At 35.5% G+C, this 21,286-nt stretch overlaps 1 protein-coding gene across 1 annotated transcript; it reads right to left on the bottom strand.

The window, feature by feature from the left end:
• Window positions 1–10,803: 10,803 nt before the first annotated feature.
• Window positions 10,804–11,742, bottom strand: LOC123590572 (olfactory receptor 6C2-like). The gene has a single exon (XM_045463843.1). It carries the CDS (start codon window positions 11,740–11,742, stop codon window positions 10,804–10,806), a length of 939 nt encoding a protein of 312 aa, XP_045319799.1.
• Window positions 11,743–21,286: the final 9,544 nt, after the last annotated feature.

The following is a 21,286-nucleotide window of genomic DNA, read 5'->3' as shown; positions in this document are numbered from 1 at the left end:
TTTACTGAATCTTCTTATTTGTCTTTGAGTTAAAAATTTAGAAGGCAGTGTGGAGCCTGCTTCAGATCTTCTGTCCTCCCCGTCTCTCTCCACCTCTCCTGCTCAGACTGTCTCTCAAAAATAAACGTTAAAAATAATTGAATTCTTAATTATATATTTATGATAAAGAATGTAGACATATCATTGAATATTTAGCTATCTTAACTTTTTATCACTTAGATTTTTTAAAAAATTCAGACTGTGTCGAAGACCCCAAATTTTAATTTTTTTGATCTAGCCCTTATGTGTAAAATTGATATCCCACACCAAAGAGATTAACTATGATCTTGCAGAAACCAATACTTGTAATGGTAATAACTGAGGATAAAGTAGAAGTATCCTTTGCTGAATAAAAAATGTGGATGGCTATATGTAGTCATGTATTGAAAGTTCAATATTATAACAATGTCCGTTCTCTCCCAATTTATCTTTTGAGTCAATGTGATGCAAAAACCTGTAGCATTTTAATTTTAAGAAATTTCAGAAGCTTATTCTAAGTTTAGATGGAAATGCAAAGGACAAAACATAGCTACACACTCTTGAAGTACAACAAAGTTGGAAGACTTACTGCAAATATCAAGATTTCTAAAGCAACAACAATTAAGATGTGATATTGGTACAAGAAAAATTAAAAAATGAAATTGGCCAGCAAAATAAAATAGAAATTCCAGTAACAGATCTAGACTTATTTGATTACCCGAATTACAGCAAATTCCCAGCTGCAAGAAGAAAGGAAAGATTCAATAAATGCCATGTCAACTGGATATTCCTTTGGGAAGAATGAATGAAATGTAACCCCTACATTACACCTTTGTATATAGTGAAAGTTTACCACAGTGGTTGTACTGATTTTCTCTCCAACTGGCAGGTTATGAACCACATTGGCAAACAATTGTTTTTTAGCCTACAAACATCCAAACAATTTTGCCTATTTTAGCCAGGCTTGTATGTATAGATCAATGAATGAATGAAAGAGATCTGACAGTTACTAATTTGTCCACCTTGATTTTTAGACGCTCAGGATCCAGAGGAATGATTACTAGGTGGGACTGTGGACCCATTGGATCTAACCCATGGTTAGATAGGATTCTATCACTTGGCTTTGAAACACACAAACTCTGTTTGCATTTGTGTCCTGTGGTATCAGAGTTCCAACAGAAATTGAAAGGTCAGTTTTAACACACCTTGAAAGAATTTGGGAGTGTTTTTCCTAGGTCTAGAATTACTCTGATAAATGATCATACCTCTTCTTGGGGAAGAATTGGCTAAAAAATTTTTGTCAGTATTTTCTGGGACATTGCAGGATCCTTCCACAAGAAGACATGGACTCTCATTCAATGATAGGTTTGACAGTTGGAAACTGGCTTAGGCATGGAAACTGGGTAAGAGACTGAATTTCCATTGGGGTGGCTTCCTCAGCTTTCTTTTGGAAACTTCTTGATTACATAGATCAAATAACACCCTCTTTTGCTTCCCATTTCAGTCTTATTCAGAGCTCTGTAGGTCAGTGACCCTGTATTTCCATTCCCAGACAAAAATTAGTCCACCTTGCCTTTAACAGTAAGTGTTGCTCCCTGGCTTTTGATACTCTGAATCTTGTCATTGGCAAATAGCATGTTTCCTCACCCAAATCATTGATTTACAAAGAACAGTCATTACTGAGGTCCCAATGATGCTGATGTTGCTTCTACTAGAACATATTTTTTTTTGTGAAGAGAATTTCCTTTGGCTTTTCACAGCTCGTGTGTTCTCTGGTTTTAGTTGGTAAATCCAATCTAATATTTTTTTTTGAGACTTATGCACCATTGATAAACACTGTATAAAATCTCATTTGCTGTAGGCTCCAATGTGTCCAAGCTTCAAGGAATCAGACTAGCAGTACATTAGGATTAGCTCTAGGTGTTTTTGCCAGGATGTCAAATTATGAGCCCCTAAAGAGTGACCTCTATATCCGTAATCTCTGCCTTATTCAACATTTTATTTAACCCTTACTCAAGTCTAGTACTCTCATGGTCCACTCTTAGGTGTGCTATCTTGATTCCTGCAGTACGCTTTAGCTATTTTGATGAATAATTATTTTCCTTCTGTAGAAGGGGAAGTACTTCCATAGGAAGGCCATGTTGAAACTTGGTCTTAGATATTGTTATAGAAGCCATGATTTGAGGTGAGGGCAGACTTTATGGAAAATAAGTATCATCTTCCAATGCATTTGCTTCAGATGAGGACTATATATACTCTAAGTAGGAGGAGGCTGTTATTTTCTAGCAAGGAAGACTGGACCACTTCTTTAAGTCAGAGAGTGTAGGAGAATCTAGGGGTTCAAGATTCTTAAGCACAGTTACTCATTTCCATCCTACTGTGGAAACTCGGGACAAGGGTAAAACACATGCTTCAGAACTCTTCCACTTGGAAGGTCAAGGGAGAATGGAAGAGAATACGTGTTAACTCTTCTTTAAATGTTTGGTAGAATTCCCCTGCAAAGCCATCTGGCCCCTCTTGTTATTTGCGAGATTTTTGATTACTAATTTGATTTCTCTACTGGTTATGGGTCTGTTCAAATTTTCTATTTCTTCCTGTTTCAGGTTTGGTAATTTATGTGTTTCTAGATATTTGTCCATTTCTTCCAGATTGCCTATTTTATTGGCATGTAATTGCTCATAATATTCTTATTATTTGTATTTCTGCTGTGTTGGTTGTGGTCTCTTCTCTTTCATTCTTGATTTTATTTATTTGGGTCATTTCCTTTTTCTTTTTGATCAGACTAGCTAGGGATTTATCAACTTTGTTAATTCTTTCAAAGAACCATCTCCTGGTTTCATTGATCTGTTCTACTGTTTTCTTGTTTTGTTTGTTTTTGTTTCAATAGCATTGATTTCTGCTCTAATACTTATTATTTCCTGGCTTCTGCTGGTTTTGGGTTTTATTTGTTGTTGTTTTTTTTTTTTCCAGCTCTTTGAGGTGTAAGGTTAGGTTGTGTATCCAAGACCTTTCTTCCTTCTTTAGTAAGGCCTGGATTACTATATATTTCCCTCTTCTGACCACCTTTGCTGCATCCCAGAGGTTTTGGGCTGTGTTATCATTTTCATTAGCTTCCATGTACTTTTTAATTTCCTCTTTAACTTCTTGGTTAGCCCATTCATTCTTTAGTAGGCTATTCTTTAGTTTCCAAGTATTTGTTAGCTTTCCAAATTTTTTCTTGTGGTTGAGTTCGAGTTTCATAGCATTATGGTCTGAAAATATGCATGGTATGATCTTGATCTCTTTTTACTTGTTGAAGGCTGATTTGTGTCCTACTATGTGATCTGTTCTGGAGAATGTTCCCTGTGCACTCAAGAAGAATTTGTATTCTGCTACTTTAAGGATAAAAGGTTGTGAATATATCTGTTAAGTCCCTTTGGTCCAGTGTTTCATTCAAAGCCATTGTTTCCTTGCTGATTTTCTGTTTAGATGGTCTGTGCATTGTTGTATGTAGGATGTTGAAGTCTCCTACTATTATGGCATTACTATCAATGAGTTTATGTTTGTGATTCATTGATTTATATATTTGGGTGCTCTCATGTTTGGAGCATAAATGTTTGCAATTGTTAGGTCTTCTTGGTGGGTAGACCCCTTAATTATGATATAATGCCCTTCTTTATCTCTTGTTACAGTCTTTATTTAAAAAATCTAGATTGTCTGATATAAGTATGGCTACTCTGGCTATATTTTGGCAACCTAGCCTGATAGATGGTTCTCTATCCCTTTATTTTTCAATTTGAAGGTGTCTTTAGGTCTAAAATGGGTCTCTTGTAAACAGTGTATAGATGGATCTTGTTTTCTTATCTATTCTGTTACCCTGTGTCTTTTGATTAGCGTGTTTAGACCATTGATGTTTAGAGTGAGTACTGAAAGATATGAATTTATTGCCATTATGTTGACTGTAGAGTTGGAGTTTCTGGTAGTGTTCTCTGGTCCCTTCTAGTCTTTGTTGCTTTGTTGCCCTCCCCCCCCCCCCCCCGCCCCACCTCTTTTCTCCCCTCAGCGAGTCCCCCTTAAAATGTCTTGCAGGTCTGGTTTAGTGGTCATGAACTCCTTTAATATTTGTCTGGGAAACTTTTTATCTCTCCTTCTGTTTTGAATGATAGCCTTGCTGGATAAAGCATTCTTGGCTACATATTTTTCTGATTCAGCACATTGAATATATCCTGCTACTCCTTTCTTGCCTGCCAAGTTTCTGTGGATAGGTCTGCTGCAAACCTGATCTGTCTTCCCTTGTAGGTTAAGGACATTTTTTCCCTTGCTGAGTATTTTGTGAATTCTTTCCTTTCCTGAGTATTTTGTGAATTTGGCTGATATGCCTTGTTGATGGTCAGTTTTTGTTGAATCTGATGTGCTTTGTGCTTCCTGGATTTTGATATCTGTGTCTTTCCCCAGGTTAGGAACTTTTTCTGCTATGATTTGCTGACATAAATTTTCTACCCCCTTTTCTCTCTTCATCTTCTGGGACCCCTGTGATTCTGATGTTATTCCTTTTTAATAAGTCACTGAGTTCTCTAATTTTTTTTTGTGCTCTTTTGCCTTAGTCTCACTCTTTTTTTCTGCTTCATTATTCTCCATAAATTTGTCCTCTATATCGCTGATTTGCTGCTCTGCCTCATCCATCCTTGCTGCTATGAAACCATTTGAGAATGCAGCGTAGTTATAGCATTTTTTATTTCATCCTGATTAGCTTTAACTTCTTTTATCTCCACAGAAAGGGATTCAAATCTATTTTCCACCCCAGCTAGTATTATTATTATCATGATTCTAAATTCTGGTTCAGACATCTTGCTTGTATCTGTGTTGGTTAAGTCCCTGGGTGTCATTTCTTCCTATGCTTTCTTTTGGGGTGAATTCCTTCATTTCCTCACTTTGGAGGAAGAAAAGGAATTAATAAAATAAATGTTAAAATTAAAAAATTAAAAACATCACAAAGAAATCAAATAAAGGATGCTAGATTTTGGGTGTGTTTTGGTCTGGTTGTTAAAAGAAGCTTGATAGATTAGAGAAAAAAGGGAAAGGAAAGAAAAAGGGAAAAAGGAAACATTTGAAAATTTGAAAAAAATGAATACAATAAAATAGAATAAAATGAAATGATGAAAGTGAAATAGAATTTTAAAAATTTACAAAGAAGTAAAAAATATAGTAAAAAAAATTAAAGAAAAATCTTTAATTTTTTTAATGTTTATTTATTTTTGAGAGAGAGAGACAGAGACAGAGTGTGAGTCGTGGGGGGGGGGGGTGCAGAGAGAGAGAGGGAGACACAGAATCCGACACAGAGCCTGACATGGGTCTCAAACTCACGAGCTGTGAGACATGACCCGAGCCCAAGTCAGATGCTCAACTGGCTGAGCCACCCAGGCACCCCAAAAGAAAAATCTTTTTAATAAAAATGGAAAATAAAGACTTTTTTCCTCTTTCTGTATCAAGAATAAGAAAAGAAAAAGAAAAATAATTGAATAAAAAGACCAGTGAATGAAGTTCGATTGAAATTACATCTGGTTTCCCATAGAAGTCAAGCACTAGAAAGTGCTCCCCCTGTTTATAGAGTCTTAATGGAATTAAGTCCTCTCCTTTCTCCTTTCTCCCTTTTTTGTTCAGTCTCTATGGCTGTTTCCACTTTTTCTCATTCTCTCCAGCTGCTTTCCCCCAAAAGAAACACTCCTGAGGGAGTTCAGGGTCTGAACCTCTGTAGCTCATAACCTGGTGGTGCTCTGGAGGGAAGAGGGAATCCCCAGGAGCAGAGAGTGAGGTCCAAGTGGTCCTCAGGCCACATGGGGAGGGGGGGGTTCCCCTGCTGGGAGGACACTTGGTAGAGGCTGCAGGGCCACCCCACAGGCAAAGGCCAGAGTGCTTTTCCCATACTCCCCCCCCCCCCCCCCCACCCCGTCCTCTCTCTGCCAGCAAATACAGCTCCCTGCCCTCCACAGCTTCTCTCCCTCGGTTCACTTCTCTGCACTGTCTACCTGCTGAGTTCTGTGGTTCAGGTTGTGCAGATTGTTGTGTTAATAATCAAATCAGTTTTCTAGGTGTGCAAGATGGTTTAGTGATGATTTGGCTGCATTTCATGGACGAGAGATACAAAAAAAAAAACAAAAAAACAAAACAACTTCTGTGCTGTTCTACCATTTTGGCCCCTCCTCAGGATCTTATGGTTCTTATCCTTTCTTTTATTAATGTGGTGTAGCACATTGATTGATTTGCGGATATTGAACCACCCCTGCAGCCCAGGAATAAATCCCACTTGATCATGGTGAATAATTTTTTTAATGTACTGTGGGATTTTATTGCTGGTATCTTTTTGAGAATTTTTACATCCATGTCATCCAGAATATTGGCCTGTAATTCTCCTTTTTAGTGTGGTCTTTATTTGGTTTTAGTATCAGGGTAATGCTGGCCTTGTAGAATGAGTTCAGAAGTTTTCCTTTGATTTCTCGGTTTTGGAATAGTTTGAGAAGAGTAGGTGTTAACTCTTCTTTAAATGTCTTGTAGAATTCCCCTGGGAAGCCATCTGGTTCTGGATATATGTTGGGAGATGTTTGATTACTGATTCAATTTCTTTGCTGTTAATGAGTGTGTTCACATTTTATATTTCTTCCTGTTTCAATTTTGGTAGTTTGTATGTTTCTAGGGATTTTCCCATTTCTTTCAGTTTTCCCAGTTTGTTGGCATGTAATTTTTCATAATATTCTCATAATTATTTGTATTTCTGTGGTGTTGTTATCTCTCCTTTTTCATTCATGATTTTATTTATTTGGGTCCTTTATCTTTTTGATGAGTCTGGCTAGAGGTTTACCAATTTTCTTAATTCATTCAAAGAACCAGCTCTTAGTTTTGTTGATCTGTTCAACTGTTTTTTTTTTTTTTTTTTTTTTGGCTTGTTTGTTTCTATATCATTTATTATTGCTCTAATCTTTATTTCTCTACTTCTACTAGCATTGGGGTTAATTTGCTTTTCCTTTTCTAGCTCCTTCAGGTGTAAGGTTAGGTTGTATATGTAGGACCTTTCTTGCTTTGTAAAGTAAGCCTGAATTACAATATACTTCCATCTTAGGGCTGCCTTTGCTGGATCCCAAAGGTTTTGGACTATTGTGTTTTCATTTTCATTTGCTTCCATATATTTTTCACATTCCATATGAATGTCAAGCCATTCATTCTTTAGTAGCGTGTTCTTTAACCTCTGTGTGTTTGTCGTCTTTCCAAATATTTTCTTGTTGTTGACTTTAATTTTCATAGCATTGTGATTTGAAAATATGCATGGTATAATGTCAATCTTTTGTATTTGTAGGGGGCTTATTTTTTACCCAGTACGTGATCTGTTCTGGAGAATGTTCCATGTGCATTTGAAAAGAGTATGTATTCTGCTTTAGGATGGAATGTTCTGAATATATTTGTTGAGTGGGACCTCCTTCTAATGTCATCCTCTCTGGCTTGGTTTTTCTCAGAAGAAATTGTAATGTATCATGATGTATTACTGTTTTCATATATTGTTTGTTTCAATTTGCTAATTTATTAATGTTTTACTTAGGATTGTTGTGTCTATCATCATGAGAAATATTATCTAGTAAATTATTTCTTTTAATATTCTCACCAGGCTTTAATATCAAATTATTCTGGGCTTTTAAAATGAATGTGTTTTGCTTTTCTCCCCCAACTTTTTGAGAAGCTTGTGTAAGATTCGTGATATTTGGAATAATCTGCTTGGACTGCCATTTGGGTTTGGCATTTACATTAAGGGAAAATTTCTCTTACAGATGCATTTGCCTTTTATAGATATGGGAATGCTAATATTTGATTAATCGTGTCATTTTCATGAGTTCTAGGAGATTTTCTGCTCAAATGCATGTAAAAATTCATTGGCATACATCATTTAGAATGTCACCTCATTTCTTAATATCTCTAGCATCTGTAGTGATATACATGATAATATTTGGAACTTTGTAAAAAATGTATGTGTTTATTTATGTACTCTTTTCCATTTATTCTTGATCTTGATACAGATACTATCTTGGTTATTATAGCTTCATAAATCTTGAATTTAGGGAGTTTTGTTCTCTGGTATTTGTTCTAAAACTGTTCTAGATATTCTACATCTTTTGCCTTTGTGTATAAATTTTAGAATAAGGTTGTCAAGTTTTATAGAAAAATCTTCTGAGTTTTGATAGGAATAATATTGAATCTGTAGAAAAATTTGGGGAAAGTTGACATCTCAGCAATAGTAAATCTTGCAATCTCTGAACATGATATATTTCTCCATTTTTTTGGTCTCCTTTAATTTATCATAGCCAAGTTTTGTATTCCTATGTATAAATTTTCATGTATTTTGTCAGGTTAATCCCTAAGTATTTTATATTTTTGTCTTTTTTAATTTTATAATTTTATAATTTTAAAATTTTATAATTTTGTAACTTATGATATTATTTTATAATTATAATTTTTGATTGTTGCTAGTACATAGAAAGAAAACTAATTTTTGTATATCGATCTTGTATTTTGCAAACTTTCTAAAATCACTTATTAGTTCTAGTAGTTGTTAAAGAGATTCTACAATATTTTCTACAAAGACAACTATGTAGTCTGCAAATAAAGATAGGGGATTCCTTTCTTCTTGTTCATTCTGGATGCTTGATTTTTTTCCCCCTGCCTTATTTCATGAACTAGAATCTTCAGTAGAATGTTAGAGATATGTAGACTAAGGACATTATTATCTTGTCCCTGATCTTAGAATGAAAGCATTCTATTTTTCAATATTTTACTACTAACAAAGCCAATATATAAATTCTTATCTCACTTCTGGTTATATTTCTTTATTTTTCTAGATTTGTGAACTAAATAAAATGTCATTTATCTCCTTTACATATTTGATATATTTGCTAGCTTGGAATATGTTCAAAAAATGTGCATTATGGTTATAATTTGTCAGACAGTATTTGTGACAGTGCTAGATAGTGACAAAACTGAGGAAATACATATTCATCATTAATTCGTCATATTTTTCGTTTTTTCCCCACACCTGATTCCTTGCCCAAGCACATTTCTTCTTAATAATGAATAAGTGACTTCAAAATTTAGAGATATAAATACAGATTAAGACCTGGCCAAATTTATTTTCTGAAGTTTTCCACAGTATTTGGTCCTTTGCCTTTAATTAGATGGGTCTATAAACTACATCTCTCAGTAACTCTTGAACCAAAAAGATGGCATATTGTTATGGATGGTGGTAGACTTGTAGTTTCAGGGAGTCTAAACACTTTTGGGAATCTTAAGAATTAGACTACCCTGCTTGCTTTTTACCTATAAATAGTCTACTGGAGTACAAACCATTATATAGACTATAAAGATAGTGTTTAAGTTCATATATTTAATACATATTTTCATTAAAAGAGAGAAACTTTAGAGATTTTTAATGTCAAAACAAACTACCAGGAGTTTAATGTGGGAAAGAATTTTAATGTTGATATTTTTCTGATGTGAAATAATCAACATTATAAGAGGAGATTCCAGGGATGACTGAAGAAATTTGCATAAATGTTCAATGTTTTTCATGATCATGGAAACTATATAGGGATTGAAGTGTATTTGTTTTTCAAAGCCTCAAATTATTTATTAATCTAAAACCTAGATGTGAATTTTTTTACATCAAGGACTCAAACATCAAGAAGAATTATCAAGTTTTGTCAATTTAGTCATGTATTAAAGAATAAGAATGTACTAGCAGAAAAGAGAACATATATGTACAGCAAAGTTTTTAAAAGACTATTTACAAAACGTATCTGTTATTAAAGGAAGTGAAAAAGTGATGATGTAGCGTGTAAGTATAGCAATGTGGAGAACCATTAATACTCCTGTTGCTGAAGGGAAAGATGCGGGAAGAGTTACTGGAAAGTGGAGCAAGTGACTCTAGTTGTAGGAGAGCTGTATCATCAGAGATAGAGGTTTGGGTAGGAGGATTCAGCTAACTACAGGCCACTCCAACAGGAATAAATGGACAAAATAGATACTGGCTCCACTCTCTCCCTAAACTCTAATCTCTTATCAGATCTTCCCATTGGTTAAACTCTCCTTGAAGCCAGAGGTCAAGGGAATCTACTTATGAAATTTATAAGATGAGTCTCATAGGGGGCATGGAAACAATGGAAATAGATAGATCTGGATAGCCATAGAGAAAATATCCAAAACATTCTGGATGTTTGTCCATTTTAGACTGTTGCATGTTTGGCCAACCTCAATCATCAATATTTATTGTCAGGATTATGATAGGGCTTAGTTCTACTGAACTGTTGATAACCTAAAGTATCAATATATATGCCTGAGGCAGTGGTCCTTGGTCTTCTTTTTATTTTTTCTTTATAGATTCAGAATACAACTTCCTTATGATAGAGCAGTGTCAATTTGTTCTGAACACATCTCTCATAAATTAGGTACTAACTTGGTTTTGTTTTATATTTGTTTTCTATCATTTAAAAATTTTTGTAATATTTTGTAGTTTTGGTTAAGTTGGATAGAAGGTATAGTAATTAATATACTTCCTACAAACAAAGCCATGTTTACTTTTAAGGGATGTTATCTTGATAGAGGTTCATTTATAAGATGAGTAAAGAATGAACAGGGGCCTTAGGATGTTTTGAGGAAGATAACCTGATTTAGGGCACAGGTAAAGAAGACAGAATGACTTGTTAACTTAAAGAACTATGTTTAGGAGTCTCTGATCTTTTGAAAACTTGATTCTTAGTTTTCAGTATTCTCTTACTTCTTTGAGGGTAATGCAATTCTTTTGAATGAGTCACTGAAAGCTTGTCTCACTTGTTTGTTTCTCAGAGTGTAAATGAATGGGTTCAACATGGGAGCTATGGATGTCATTAGCACTGTCACACTCTTATTAATAGCCACTGATTCCTTTGCTGAAGGTTTAACATAGATGAAAATACAGCTTCCATATGTAATGGAAACAACAATCATGTGAGAAGAACAGGTAGAAAAGGCCTTTTTTCTTTGCTGGGCAGAGGGGAATTGTAGAATAGTCTTGATAATGCAGATATAGGACAGAACAACACACAGAAGGGTTGTGATGAAGGCCAGTACAGCACAGGTTATCACCATCTGCTCTAAAAGCCAGGTGTCTGAGCATGATATCTTCAATATAGGATATGAATCACAGAAGAAATAATCAATGACATTCGAGTCACAGAATTCTAGATTTACTATCATGATAAGTGGTGCGAGTATGATCAACACATCAGCTGTCCAGCAGCAGAGGACAAACCTTCTGCAAACTTTGTTGTTGATGATGGTTACATAATGCAGGGGTTTGCAGATGGCCACATAGCGATCATAAGACATGATGGCCAAAAGATAAAATTCTGTTACCCCAAATGCATCAATAAAAAACACTTGAGTGACACAAATATTGTAAGTTATTGATCTATCACCTGTTGCTATGTTGTATAAATACCTAGGAATACAAGCAGATGTAAATGAAATTTCTAATAAGGCAAAATTCTGTAGGAAAAAGTACATGGGTGTTTTAAGGTGGGAGTCGAGCAAAGTGAGGAATATAATGGTCAGATTCCCAGTTATACTTAACATGTAAGTGAGAAATAGAAACATAAAAATTGGAATCTGAAATTGAGGGTCATCTGTCAGTCCGAGGAGAATGAAGGTTGTTATTGTCTGGTTTCTCATCATTGACTTCCAGTTTCTTTATTTTCAAGAAAAGTTCAAAGAGATTCCAAATGAATAGAGTAGTATCAAAGTCAAGTGGTACAATACCCTATTTTGTTAGGGTATAGAGAGTCCCACTCTGTTGCTCCCACCTTTATAATCAAAACAAACCAGACTCATAACAAAATCATAGTTTTAAAAAATCTCAAATCTGAAGATCCAAAAAAAAACCTAAATGAAATAAACTACATAAAGTAATACATTTTTCACAGAGAAAAAAATCTCAACTACTGTCATCTAAGGCAGAAAGGATAAAGATGGAGGGGTTTGCCATAGGTAGAAGTAAAAAGAAACCAGCCAAAATGTTAATGTAATTTTACTGGGCTGCGTAAGAGCCCCTGTAACAGATTGGAATTTCAAGGTTCTCTACTCAGAGTGACTTTTCTTATGCAACTCTTTCCCGCAAATCCATACCAGGTACTCAATCAAGGTAGTATGTCAGTGCTTTGGGGAAGGAACAGATATTGTCCCAAATGTAAGTCAAATGTCTTCTGAATACATTTAAAGTTTTCAAATACAGAAGAATGAGGAAGGGGGGCATACAGCTAAGAGAAACCCTTTTAATATATTCTTAGTCTACACAAGATGCATGGAGGCTAATCTCCCCAAATGAGAGCAGTGTAACGGGGCAGAGAAGAATCTCCTAGGATCCAGAAAGCTGGGAATGGGCTGAAAAGCAAAGAAAACTCACCAGTGTGAAGACAATGGAATGACATCTTTGTAATGCTGAAATAGACAACAACAACAAAAACCTAAAATTCTTATTCAGTGAAAAGTCCATCAGATATGAAAGCAAAATAAGACATTTTTACACAGAAAAAACTGAGACATACTATTTCCAGTAGAGTTCCACTGAAAAGAATGCTAAAAGTTCTTTGTGTTAAAATATGATACCAGATGGAAACTAGGTATGCAGAAATAAAGAGTACCAGATTTTGGAAATAAAAAATCCATGATTTTCTTAGAATCTTTATATCTATGTATCTATCCATGTATCCTCTATTTGTCCATCCATCTGTGTATTTATTTATTTAAAGAATTGACATGAATATTAGAAATAAAAAATACAATTGTCATTTTCTACACATAAGACCATTTTTTAATTTAAAAAAACCTGTGGAGTCTATATTTTAAAAACCTTTCTGAATTAGTGACTTTAGCAAGATTCCAGGCTGCAAGGTCAATGAACAATGCTAATTTTGTTTCTATACATCAGCAGCAAATAATTGGAAAATGAAAAAAGTCTTTTAAAAATAGCATCAATAATATCAAATAACATCAAATGAAAGCTGTAGAAGGCTAAATCCTAACTGTAGAAATTAGTAAATACCTAAAAGAGATATGAAACGTTCATGAATTGGAAACCTGAATATATTAAGATGTCTGTTTTCTCCATATTGTTCCATAGATTCAGTGCAATGTTAGAAAAATACAGTGGGGATTTTGAGAGAGAGAGAGAGAGAGAGAGAGAGAGAGAAAGAAAGAGCATGAGCAAGCAAGCAAGCATGGGAGGGACAGAAAGGGAGAGAGAGAATCCCAAGCAGGGTCTGCACGGTCAGCACAGAGCCTGACGTGGGGCTCAAATTCATGAATCCTGAGATCATGACCTGAGCCAAAACCAAGAGTCAGAGGATCAACTGACTAAGCTACCCATACACCCCTACAGCAGGGGTTTCTGAAGAGATGAACAGACTAATTTTAGAATTTTATGTGAAAATGCATGCATTTATAAGTGCTAGGATAACATTGGGAAAAAAAGGGAACTAATTAATTGTCCTATATTACTTTATTTCAAGACTTATTGTAAAATCACAGTAACCAAGCCAATATGGTATTTTCATGAAGACATAAAATAGAACAGTGGAATATCTTAAGAGAGTTCACATTTATACCCATATGAATGTGGTCAATTGACTTCATTGTCTCCCAGTCATTTAAATAGGGAACGAAAAATGAATTTGAACAAATAGTGCCAGAAAAATCAGATGTCCATAAGGGGAAAAAACTTTGACCACACTCCATTTCCAAAAAGTAATTTAGGATGGATCACAAAGCCAAACCTAAAACATGGAACAATACAGCTTCTGTAAGAAAACAGGAGAAAATCTTCATGACCTTAAAGTAGAATTTCTTGGACAGAACACAAAAGGTGCCACATATAAAAGAAAAAACCCTTATATATTAGGTAATATCAAAATTATATTTTTTTCTCCAAAAAATACACCAGTAAAGAAATAAGCAAGTAAACCTAGGAAAATATTTGCACCGTATATATCTGAAAAATGACTCACAATGAGAATATATAAAGAACTTCTATTTATCAAATATCAAAAGATAAATAAATCAATCCAAATGGGCAAAATATGTGAGCACTTCACAAGAGATGATATATGAATGACTCATAAGCACATAAAAAAAATTGTCAACATCATAAGTCACCAGAGAAATGTGAATTAAAATCACAATGAAATTTCCTTTCACACTTGCTAGGATGGCTAAAAATCTTAAAAAAAATTTTTTTTAATGTTTATTCTTGAGAGAGAGTGCACAAGTGGGGGAAGGGCAGAGAGAGAGAGGGAGAAACAGAATCCGAAGTAGGCTCCAGGCTCCAAGCTGTCAGCACAGAGCCCAAGGTAGGGGGGTGGGGGGGGCTCCAACCCGCCAACCATGAGGTCATGACCTGAGCAGAAGTCAGATGCTTAACTGATTGAACCACCCAGGTGTCCCTAGGATGGTTAAAATCTTAAAGACTGACAATACTAAATGTTGATAAAATTAAAAAGTACAAGCTATTGATGCATGGAACAAAAATGATGAATCTTGGGGTGCCTAGGTGGCTCAGTTGGTTAAGCCTCCAAATCTTGATTTTGGCTCAGGTCATGGTCTCATGGTTTGTGGGACTGAGGCCCATGTAGGGCTCTTGTGATGATGCTGTGGAGCCTGCTTGGGATTCTCTCTCTCCCTCTCTCTCTGCTCCTCCCCCACTCCCCCCCCACACTCTTTCTCAAAATAAACATTTAAAAAATGATGAGTCTTAATACTGTTATGCTAAGTAAAAACAGTAAGACTCAGAAAAATGTCATATGATTTTGTTTGTATGAAGTTCATGAACAGGCAAAATATCTATGGATGACAGTCATTACCATGTTCCCACATGCCTCTTGTGGGCATATGGGAAACAGTTGTTGGAACAGGTGGCATTAGGGAACCTTCCATTGTGGTAGAAGTCTACATGTTTCTTTGAATGAATGGTGGGTTGCTTCAGTGTTTACAATACTCAATTTTTTGTTTTGTTAATTTTTAAAAAAGTTCTTTTTGGGAAAGAGAGCATGAACAGGGGAGGGGGAGAGACCGGGGGAGGGGGAGAGAGAGAGAGAGGGAGGGAGGGAGGGAGGGAGAAAGAGAATATCCCAAACAGGTTCCACACTGTCAGTGCAGAGTCCAGTGCAGAGCTTGAACTCACAAACCATGAGATCATGACCTGAGCTGAAATCAGGAGTTGGACACTTAACTGATTGAGCCACCAGGTGCCCCAATACTCAAATCTTATAGAACACTTAAGATATTTGCATTTTACTGCATATGAATTACAATTCAACAAAACATTACTTTAAAAAGTCCAGACATGGTATGCAATGATTAATAAAGATAAATAAACTTTCCCTTGATATTTCTTCTTTAAATATCTAATAAATATTGTCTACATAGTTTGACATAATTCCTCAATTGCATAATTTTTTGTAGTTATGGGGAAGAGATCTTTATAGATTTTTAACTATAAATATTGTAAGGTAAAAATGTGGGTTCTTTCACTATATTTCTCTTTGTATTTTCACATTCTTTATTTTTATTATGTCTATGTTGAGAAAGAGAGCAAGCATGGGAAGGGCAGAGAGAGGGAGACTGAATCCCAAGCAGGCTCAGTGCTGTCAGTTCAGAGCCCCATGCAGGGGTTGAACTCATGAACCATGAGATCATGACCCAAGCTGAAGTCAAGAGTCAGATGCTTACTTAACCAACTGAGCCACCCAGGTGCCCCTGTATCTTTACATTCTTAACCTATGTCTTAAATTTAATTTGTTTATACTATTAGAATTGACTCATAAAAGTACTGTAACAACACTTGCATTTATACCCCAAAAGCTTCTCTATTTACTAGCTGACTCTAAACTTCATAATCAGTTTTATGTTTTTGCTGGAAGTTTTGAAAGTTGATAAAATTAAGCTGCATTAATGATAGCTGCAAAATGATAGCACATTACCATTAAAAAGACTTTCTAGATCTACTTTTAAAGTGAGGTTTCTGTTTAACCACCGTAACTAAAGCTAATTTTGTTTCTCGTGTGTGTGTGTGTGTGTGTGTGTGTGTGTGTGTGTGTTGAAAAGGAATACCAATTTCCAGGCTCCCTCCTTCGTTTCTAAGTTTCAGTGGCAGTATATACTAGATACAGAAATTATTTTAGTACATAATTTACTTCAAATGTTGAATATTGAGTGTGGTACTGAAGAGCATAGTAATAATTTCCCACCTTTTTCTGAGTTACCTTTCTTCCATAATTGCAAAAGTTTTCCTTTGGTTGATTTTGTACAATTATAAGTGGATAAATATTTTCTTAGACTGTCCATTTAAAAGAAAGTCTGTTTCAAAGGGCTAGTATCCAAAACCTATAAAGAACTCACCAAACTCCACACCCGAAAAACAAATAATCCAGTGAAGAAATGGGCAGAAAACATGAATAGTCACTTCTCTAAAGAAGACATCCAGACGGCCAACAGGCACATGAAAAGATGCTCAATGTCACTCCTCATCAGGGAATACAAATCAAAACCACGCTGAGATACCACCTCACTCCAGTCCGAGTAGCTAAAATGAACAAATCCGGAGACTATAGATGCTGGCGAGGATGTGGAGAAACGGGAACTCTCTTGCATTGTTGGTGGGAATGCAAACTGGTGTAGCCGCTCTGGAAAATAGTGTGGAGGTTCCTCAAAAAATAAAAATCGATCTACCCTAGGACCTAGCCATAGCACTGCTAGGAATTTACCCAAGGGATACAGGAGGGCTGATGGATGCATAGGGGCACTTGTACCCCAATGTTTATAGCAGCACTTTCAACAATAGCCAAATTATGGAAAGAGCCTAAATGTCCATCAACTGATGAATGGATAAAGAAATTGTGGTTTATATGCACAATGTAATACTACTTGGCAATGAGAAAGAATGAAATATGGCCTTTTGTAGCAATGTGGATGGAACTGGAGAGTGTTATGCTAAGGAAATAAGTCATACAGAGAAAGACAGATACCATATGTTTTCATTTTTATGTGGATCCTGAGAAACTTAATAGAAGACCATGGGAGAGGGGAAGGGAAAAAAAAGTTAGGGAGAGAGCCAAACCATAAGAGACTCTTAAAAACTGAGAATAAATTGAGGGTTGATGGGGGGTGGGAAGGAGGGGAGGGTGGGTGATGGGCATTGAGGCAGGCACCTGTTGGGATGAGCACTGGGTGTTGTATGGAAACCAATTTGAAATAAATTTCATATTAAAAAACAAACAAAAGCAAATAACAAAAAGAAAGTCTGTTTCAAAGGCCTTATAAACATCATAAATTTTCTTGATTTGTAAATACTGATATTCTTACAGTATCAAATTTAACATTTGGTTTATTTGCTAAATATGCAAATTAATAAAATGATTTTATTTGTATGTTTTTGGAGACCCCGGTACCAAAGACATGAAGAAATCTTTCTGTGTTTCACAGGAAACAATATTGGAAAAAAGCTTTCAGAGACAAGAGGGTGTAATGGAAATAGCAGACACAAGTTGCTAGGCCAAAAATAGTACTGTGTGTGTATATATGTATGTATATATGTACATACATATATACACACACACGCACACACACACATACTTACACACACACCTATAACATTAACTTTGTTTTTTAAAATATTGCATTAAAATTTACCTAAATGGTCCCTAAAAAGTGATTTCATTGGCTAATGAAACTGCAGGTCATTTTCTTTTTCTTTTTTTTTTTATTTAATTTTTTAATGTTTATTTATTTTTGAGAGATAGAGTGTGAGCAGGGTAGGGGCAGAGAGAGAGACATACACAGAATTGGAAGCAGGCTCCAGGCTCTTAGCTGTCAGCACAGAGCCTGCTCTAACTCATGATCTGTGGGATCATAACCTGAGCTGAAGTCAGACACTCAAGTGACTGAGCCACCAAGGCACCCCCACTTTTTAAAAAAAAATATGTTGTCAAATTGGTTTCCATACAACACCCAGTGCTCATCCCAACAAGTGCCTCCTCAATGCCCATCACCCACTTTCATCTCTCCCCCACCACATGCCAGTCAGCGTGGCTGAAATGAACACATCAGGAAACTATAGATGCTGGCGAGGAATTGGAGAAACGGGAACCCTTTTTGCACTGTTGGTGGGAATAGTACCGTATTTTAAGATAAAAGTCTAGATTATTCTTTCTATCATGTAAAGTATTTGTAAAATTACAAGACATTCTTTTTCTTATTATGATTTTGTTATAGAAACAATGTATATTATTGAAAAGCTTAATCTGATAAGCCAAAAGAAAAAAATTATAAAGTATCATAGGGCAGAAATAACTAATCCAGTTATTTGGGAGTATATTTTCCCCAGCTTTATTCTCTGTGATTTTACCCGGAAATACTATATACTAATGGATTAGTAAATGCATGACATATGATTGAATAAACCACTTGTCTCATATGTTATCATCCTGAAACATTTTGTGCACCTGTTTCCATGTCAATAATTAGAGGTAGGCATCTATTTAACTTCAGGTTTTTGTGTCTATCATTTTATTTTTTTTTTTTTAAAAAATTTTTTTTTTTCAACGTTTTATTTTTATTTTTGGGACAGAGAGAGACAGAGCATGAACGGGGGAGGGGCAGAAAGAGAGGGAGACACAGAATCGGAAACAGGCTCCAGGCTCTGAGCCATCAGCCCAGAGCCTGACGCGGGGCTCGAACTCACGGACCGCGAGATCGTGACCTGGCTGAAGTCGGACGCTTAACCGACTGCGCCACCCAGGCGCCCCGTGTCTATCATTTTAAAACTCATCTCTGATGTCAAGATTTTATGTTTTTTTCCCCCTAAGAATTCTCCATTTTTAATATGGCAATACACCTCATTTTTAAACTATGACTCATTAGTTTTTAGATTTCCCCTTAGTTTTTTGCTTCTAAAAAATTGTAAGTTTTCAACAGCATCCTTGTAGAAAAATCTCACATTTGTCATAATATCAGTGACATTTCCAGGACAAGGATGTGCTTATTTTTTAAACACTTCTGAATGTTACCAAAGTGACATCCATAATGTTTTTATCAATATTACACCTCAAGGCCACTACATGAATATTTTTTGCTCACATGAAAATCACTATTGCTTTCCATTAAAAAAAAAAAGTTTTAAAGGATACTGGCACTTCAGTGTGGGAATTGTTAGTAGCTCTGAAATCACCCATGTAATGTTTACCTATTCAGCCTATGATTAAATTATCACATAAAACAAAGCAAAACAAAATTTTCTCTCTGCCTTCTGCAGATAGTTTTCATAGAGGGGTGCCTGTCTGGCTGAATCAGTAGAGCATGTGACTCCTGATCTTGGGGTTGTGAGTTCAAACCCCATGTGGGGTGTGGAGATAGCTTAAAAATAAAATCTTAAAAAAGTTTTCCCTAGAGAATTTTCTCTTTGTTGATGCCAATTATAGCTTATCAATTCATCTTTATGTAAGATACTGCCAAAAAGGGCTTTGTAAATCTGGGTTTTGGACCATAGCTGCTCCATAATAGATCCTAAGTTATCACCATTTTTTCCCCACCAATTATTTATAGTAGCAGCTAGTCAATAATTTTAGTCTTGAATAAGTATCTCCAGGGGTTACAGCTTTCTTAAATTGATCATTTTAAAGAAAATTTCCCCTGGAGATCCCATTTAGTTTGTTATGATTTTAATTGGTTCATTTAAAACATTGCCTTTCTATTGCTATTGGCTCTGCCAACCCCCACTCTGTGTCCACTTCCCGCAGCTAAAACTGCTCTCCTGTTAGAGAGGGAAGACTGACCTTAGGCCATAGTTTTCTGCTGAGCTGTCACACTCACCAGCCACTTAGTGTGATATATTTGAAAGCATTAGTTCTACAAGCCCCTGAATTCTCTCCATTGTCCTATCCTCAACCTAGATGTTCCTAAAGCATCTTATAGTAATATTCTCAGCCCTGAGTAGTCTGGGCAATATCCAACAAATCTTTCTTCTCCTTTTCATTTCTTCTTTTTTATTTTCAAATTTCTTGAGAGGCAATGTTTGGGAAATTAACTGACCCCGAACGGTGACTGATTGAGTTATATTTGCTTTATTGACTTTCAGGGATTTTTTTCTTCAATCTGAAAGAGTTTATGGGTCACTAAATAAACCAGTGTCAGGTAATATGTCATTAAATATCTATACCTAGTCTATATCATCTACGTGTGTATCTAATAAAATTATAATATTTGGTGAGCTATCTACACAAATATCATGCAGCCTTGACGAAAACATTTCAATCAGTAAAGATCCTATGATTCATTTTACATTTATTTAAATAGTCCTTTCATCACAACATTGGTAAAAATAGATCCAATCTGTTACTCCAAAGAAATTGTCATCTAAATCTCTCAAAGGAAACAATAAGTGAAATCACCAACATTATACTTACTTTTCTGTGTGCTGGTAATAGTTCCAGTTGACAGATAGCCCTGATGGTTAAAAAGATGAAGAAGAAAAGGTTAACAATGGGTTGTCTCTGGGTTTCTGGCCACTCTTACTCGTGGCCTGTCATATTCACTGGTGCTCTGAGATGGCGTCATACATACATCTCTGAATTTTTTTTCTTCTCTCATTGCAAATATTTTCTCACTTAGAACTTTTCATTTCTAATGTAGGAAATATCTTCTAGTTCTTTCCCACTTGAAACTAAAATACTATTCAGGAGCTTCCAGACTATGAGGAACTCTATTTGGTTTGAAGAGTTAGAATTCTCAGCACTCTAATTTTATACCAATAAGGTTGCCTTTTTGGGGGGCAAAAGGGCACTGCTGACAAGACAGAAACTAAGTATATAAACAAAAGGTTTCTTGGCGTTTCAGATATAAAAAATCACTAATGAATCCCTTGTGTAAGGTGTTGAACAAGAATCCTGAAAGATGCAATGTTGGGGATGGTTCCTTAGGGAAATGAAGGCTCAACAGTAACATCAGATAGTCTAATACTAAATAAACAGTGACAATCAGCTGATAAGGAGCCAGACAGACTTTTTATATTTTTTAATTAAAATTATTTTAGGTTTTTAAAAATATTTTTTAAAAGTTCACATGTGCATAAAAGGAAACTGAAAAACACAAGAAGCAAAAAACAGTCATCCATAATCATAAGCATTTTACAGTTTGACTTCTAGGTCTCGTGTGTACCTACACAACTAATGTA

Source organism: Leopardus geoffroyi, chromosome B4, assembly GCF_018350155.1.
Source record: "Leopardus geoffroyi isolate Oge1 chromosome B4, O.geoffroyi_Oge1_pat1.0, whole genome shotgun sequence".
NCBI classification, from domain to species: domain Eukaryota; kingdom Metazoa; phylum Chordata; class Mammalia; order Carnivora; family Felidae; genus Leopardus; species Leopardus geoffroyi.
Note: the sequence above shows the minus strand (reverse complement) of the source record. Positions and strands in the feature narration are given on the sequence as shown.

Coding starts and splice junctions, on each gene's coding strand:
- LOC123590572 (XM_045463843.1), bottom strand. CDS start 11,742: ATGATGAGAAACCAGACAATAACAACCTTCATTCTCCTCGGACTGACA.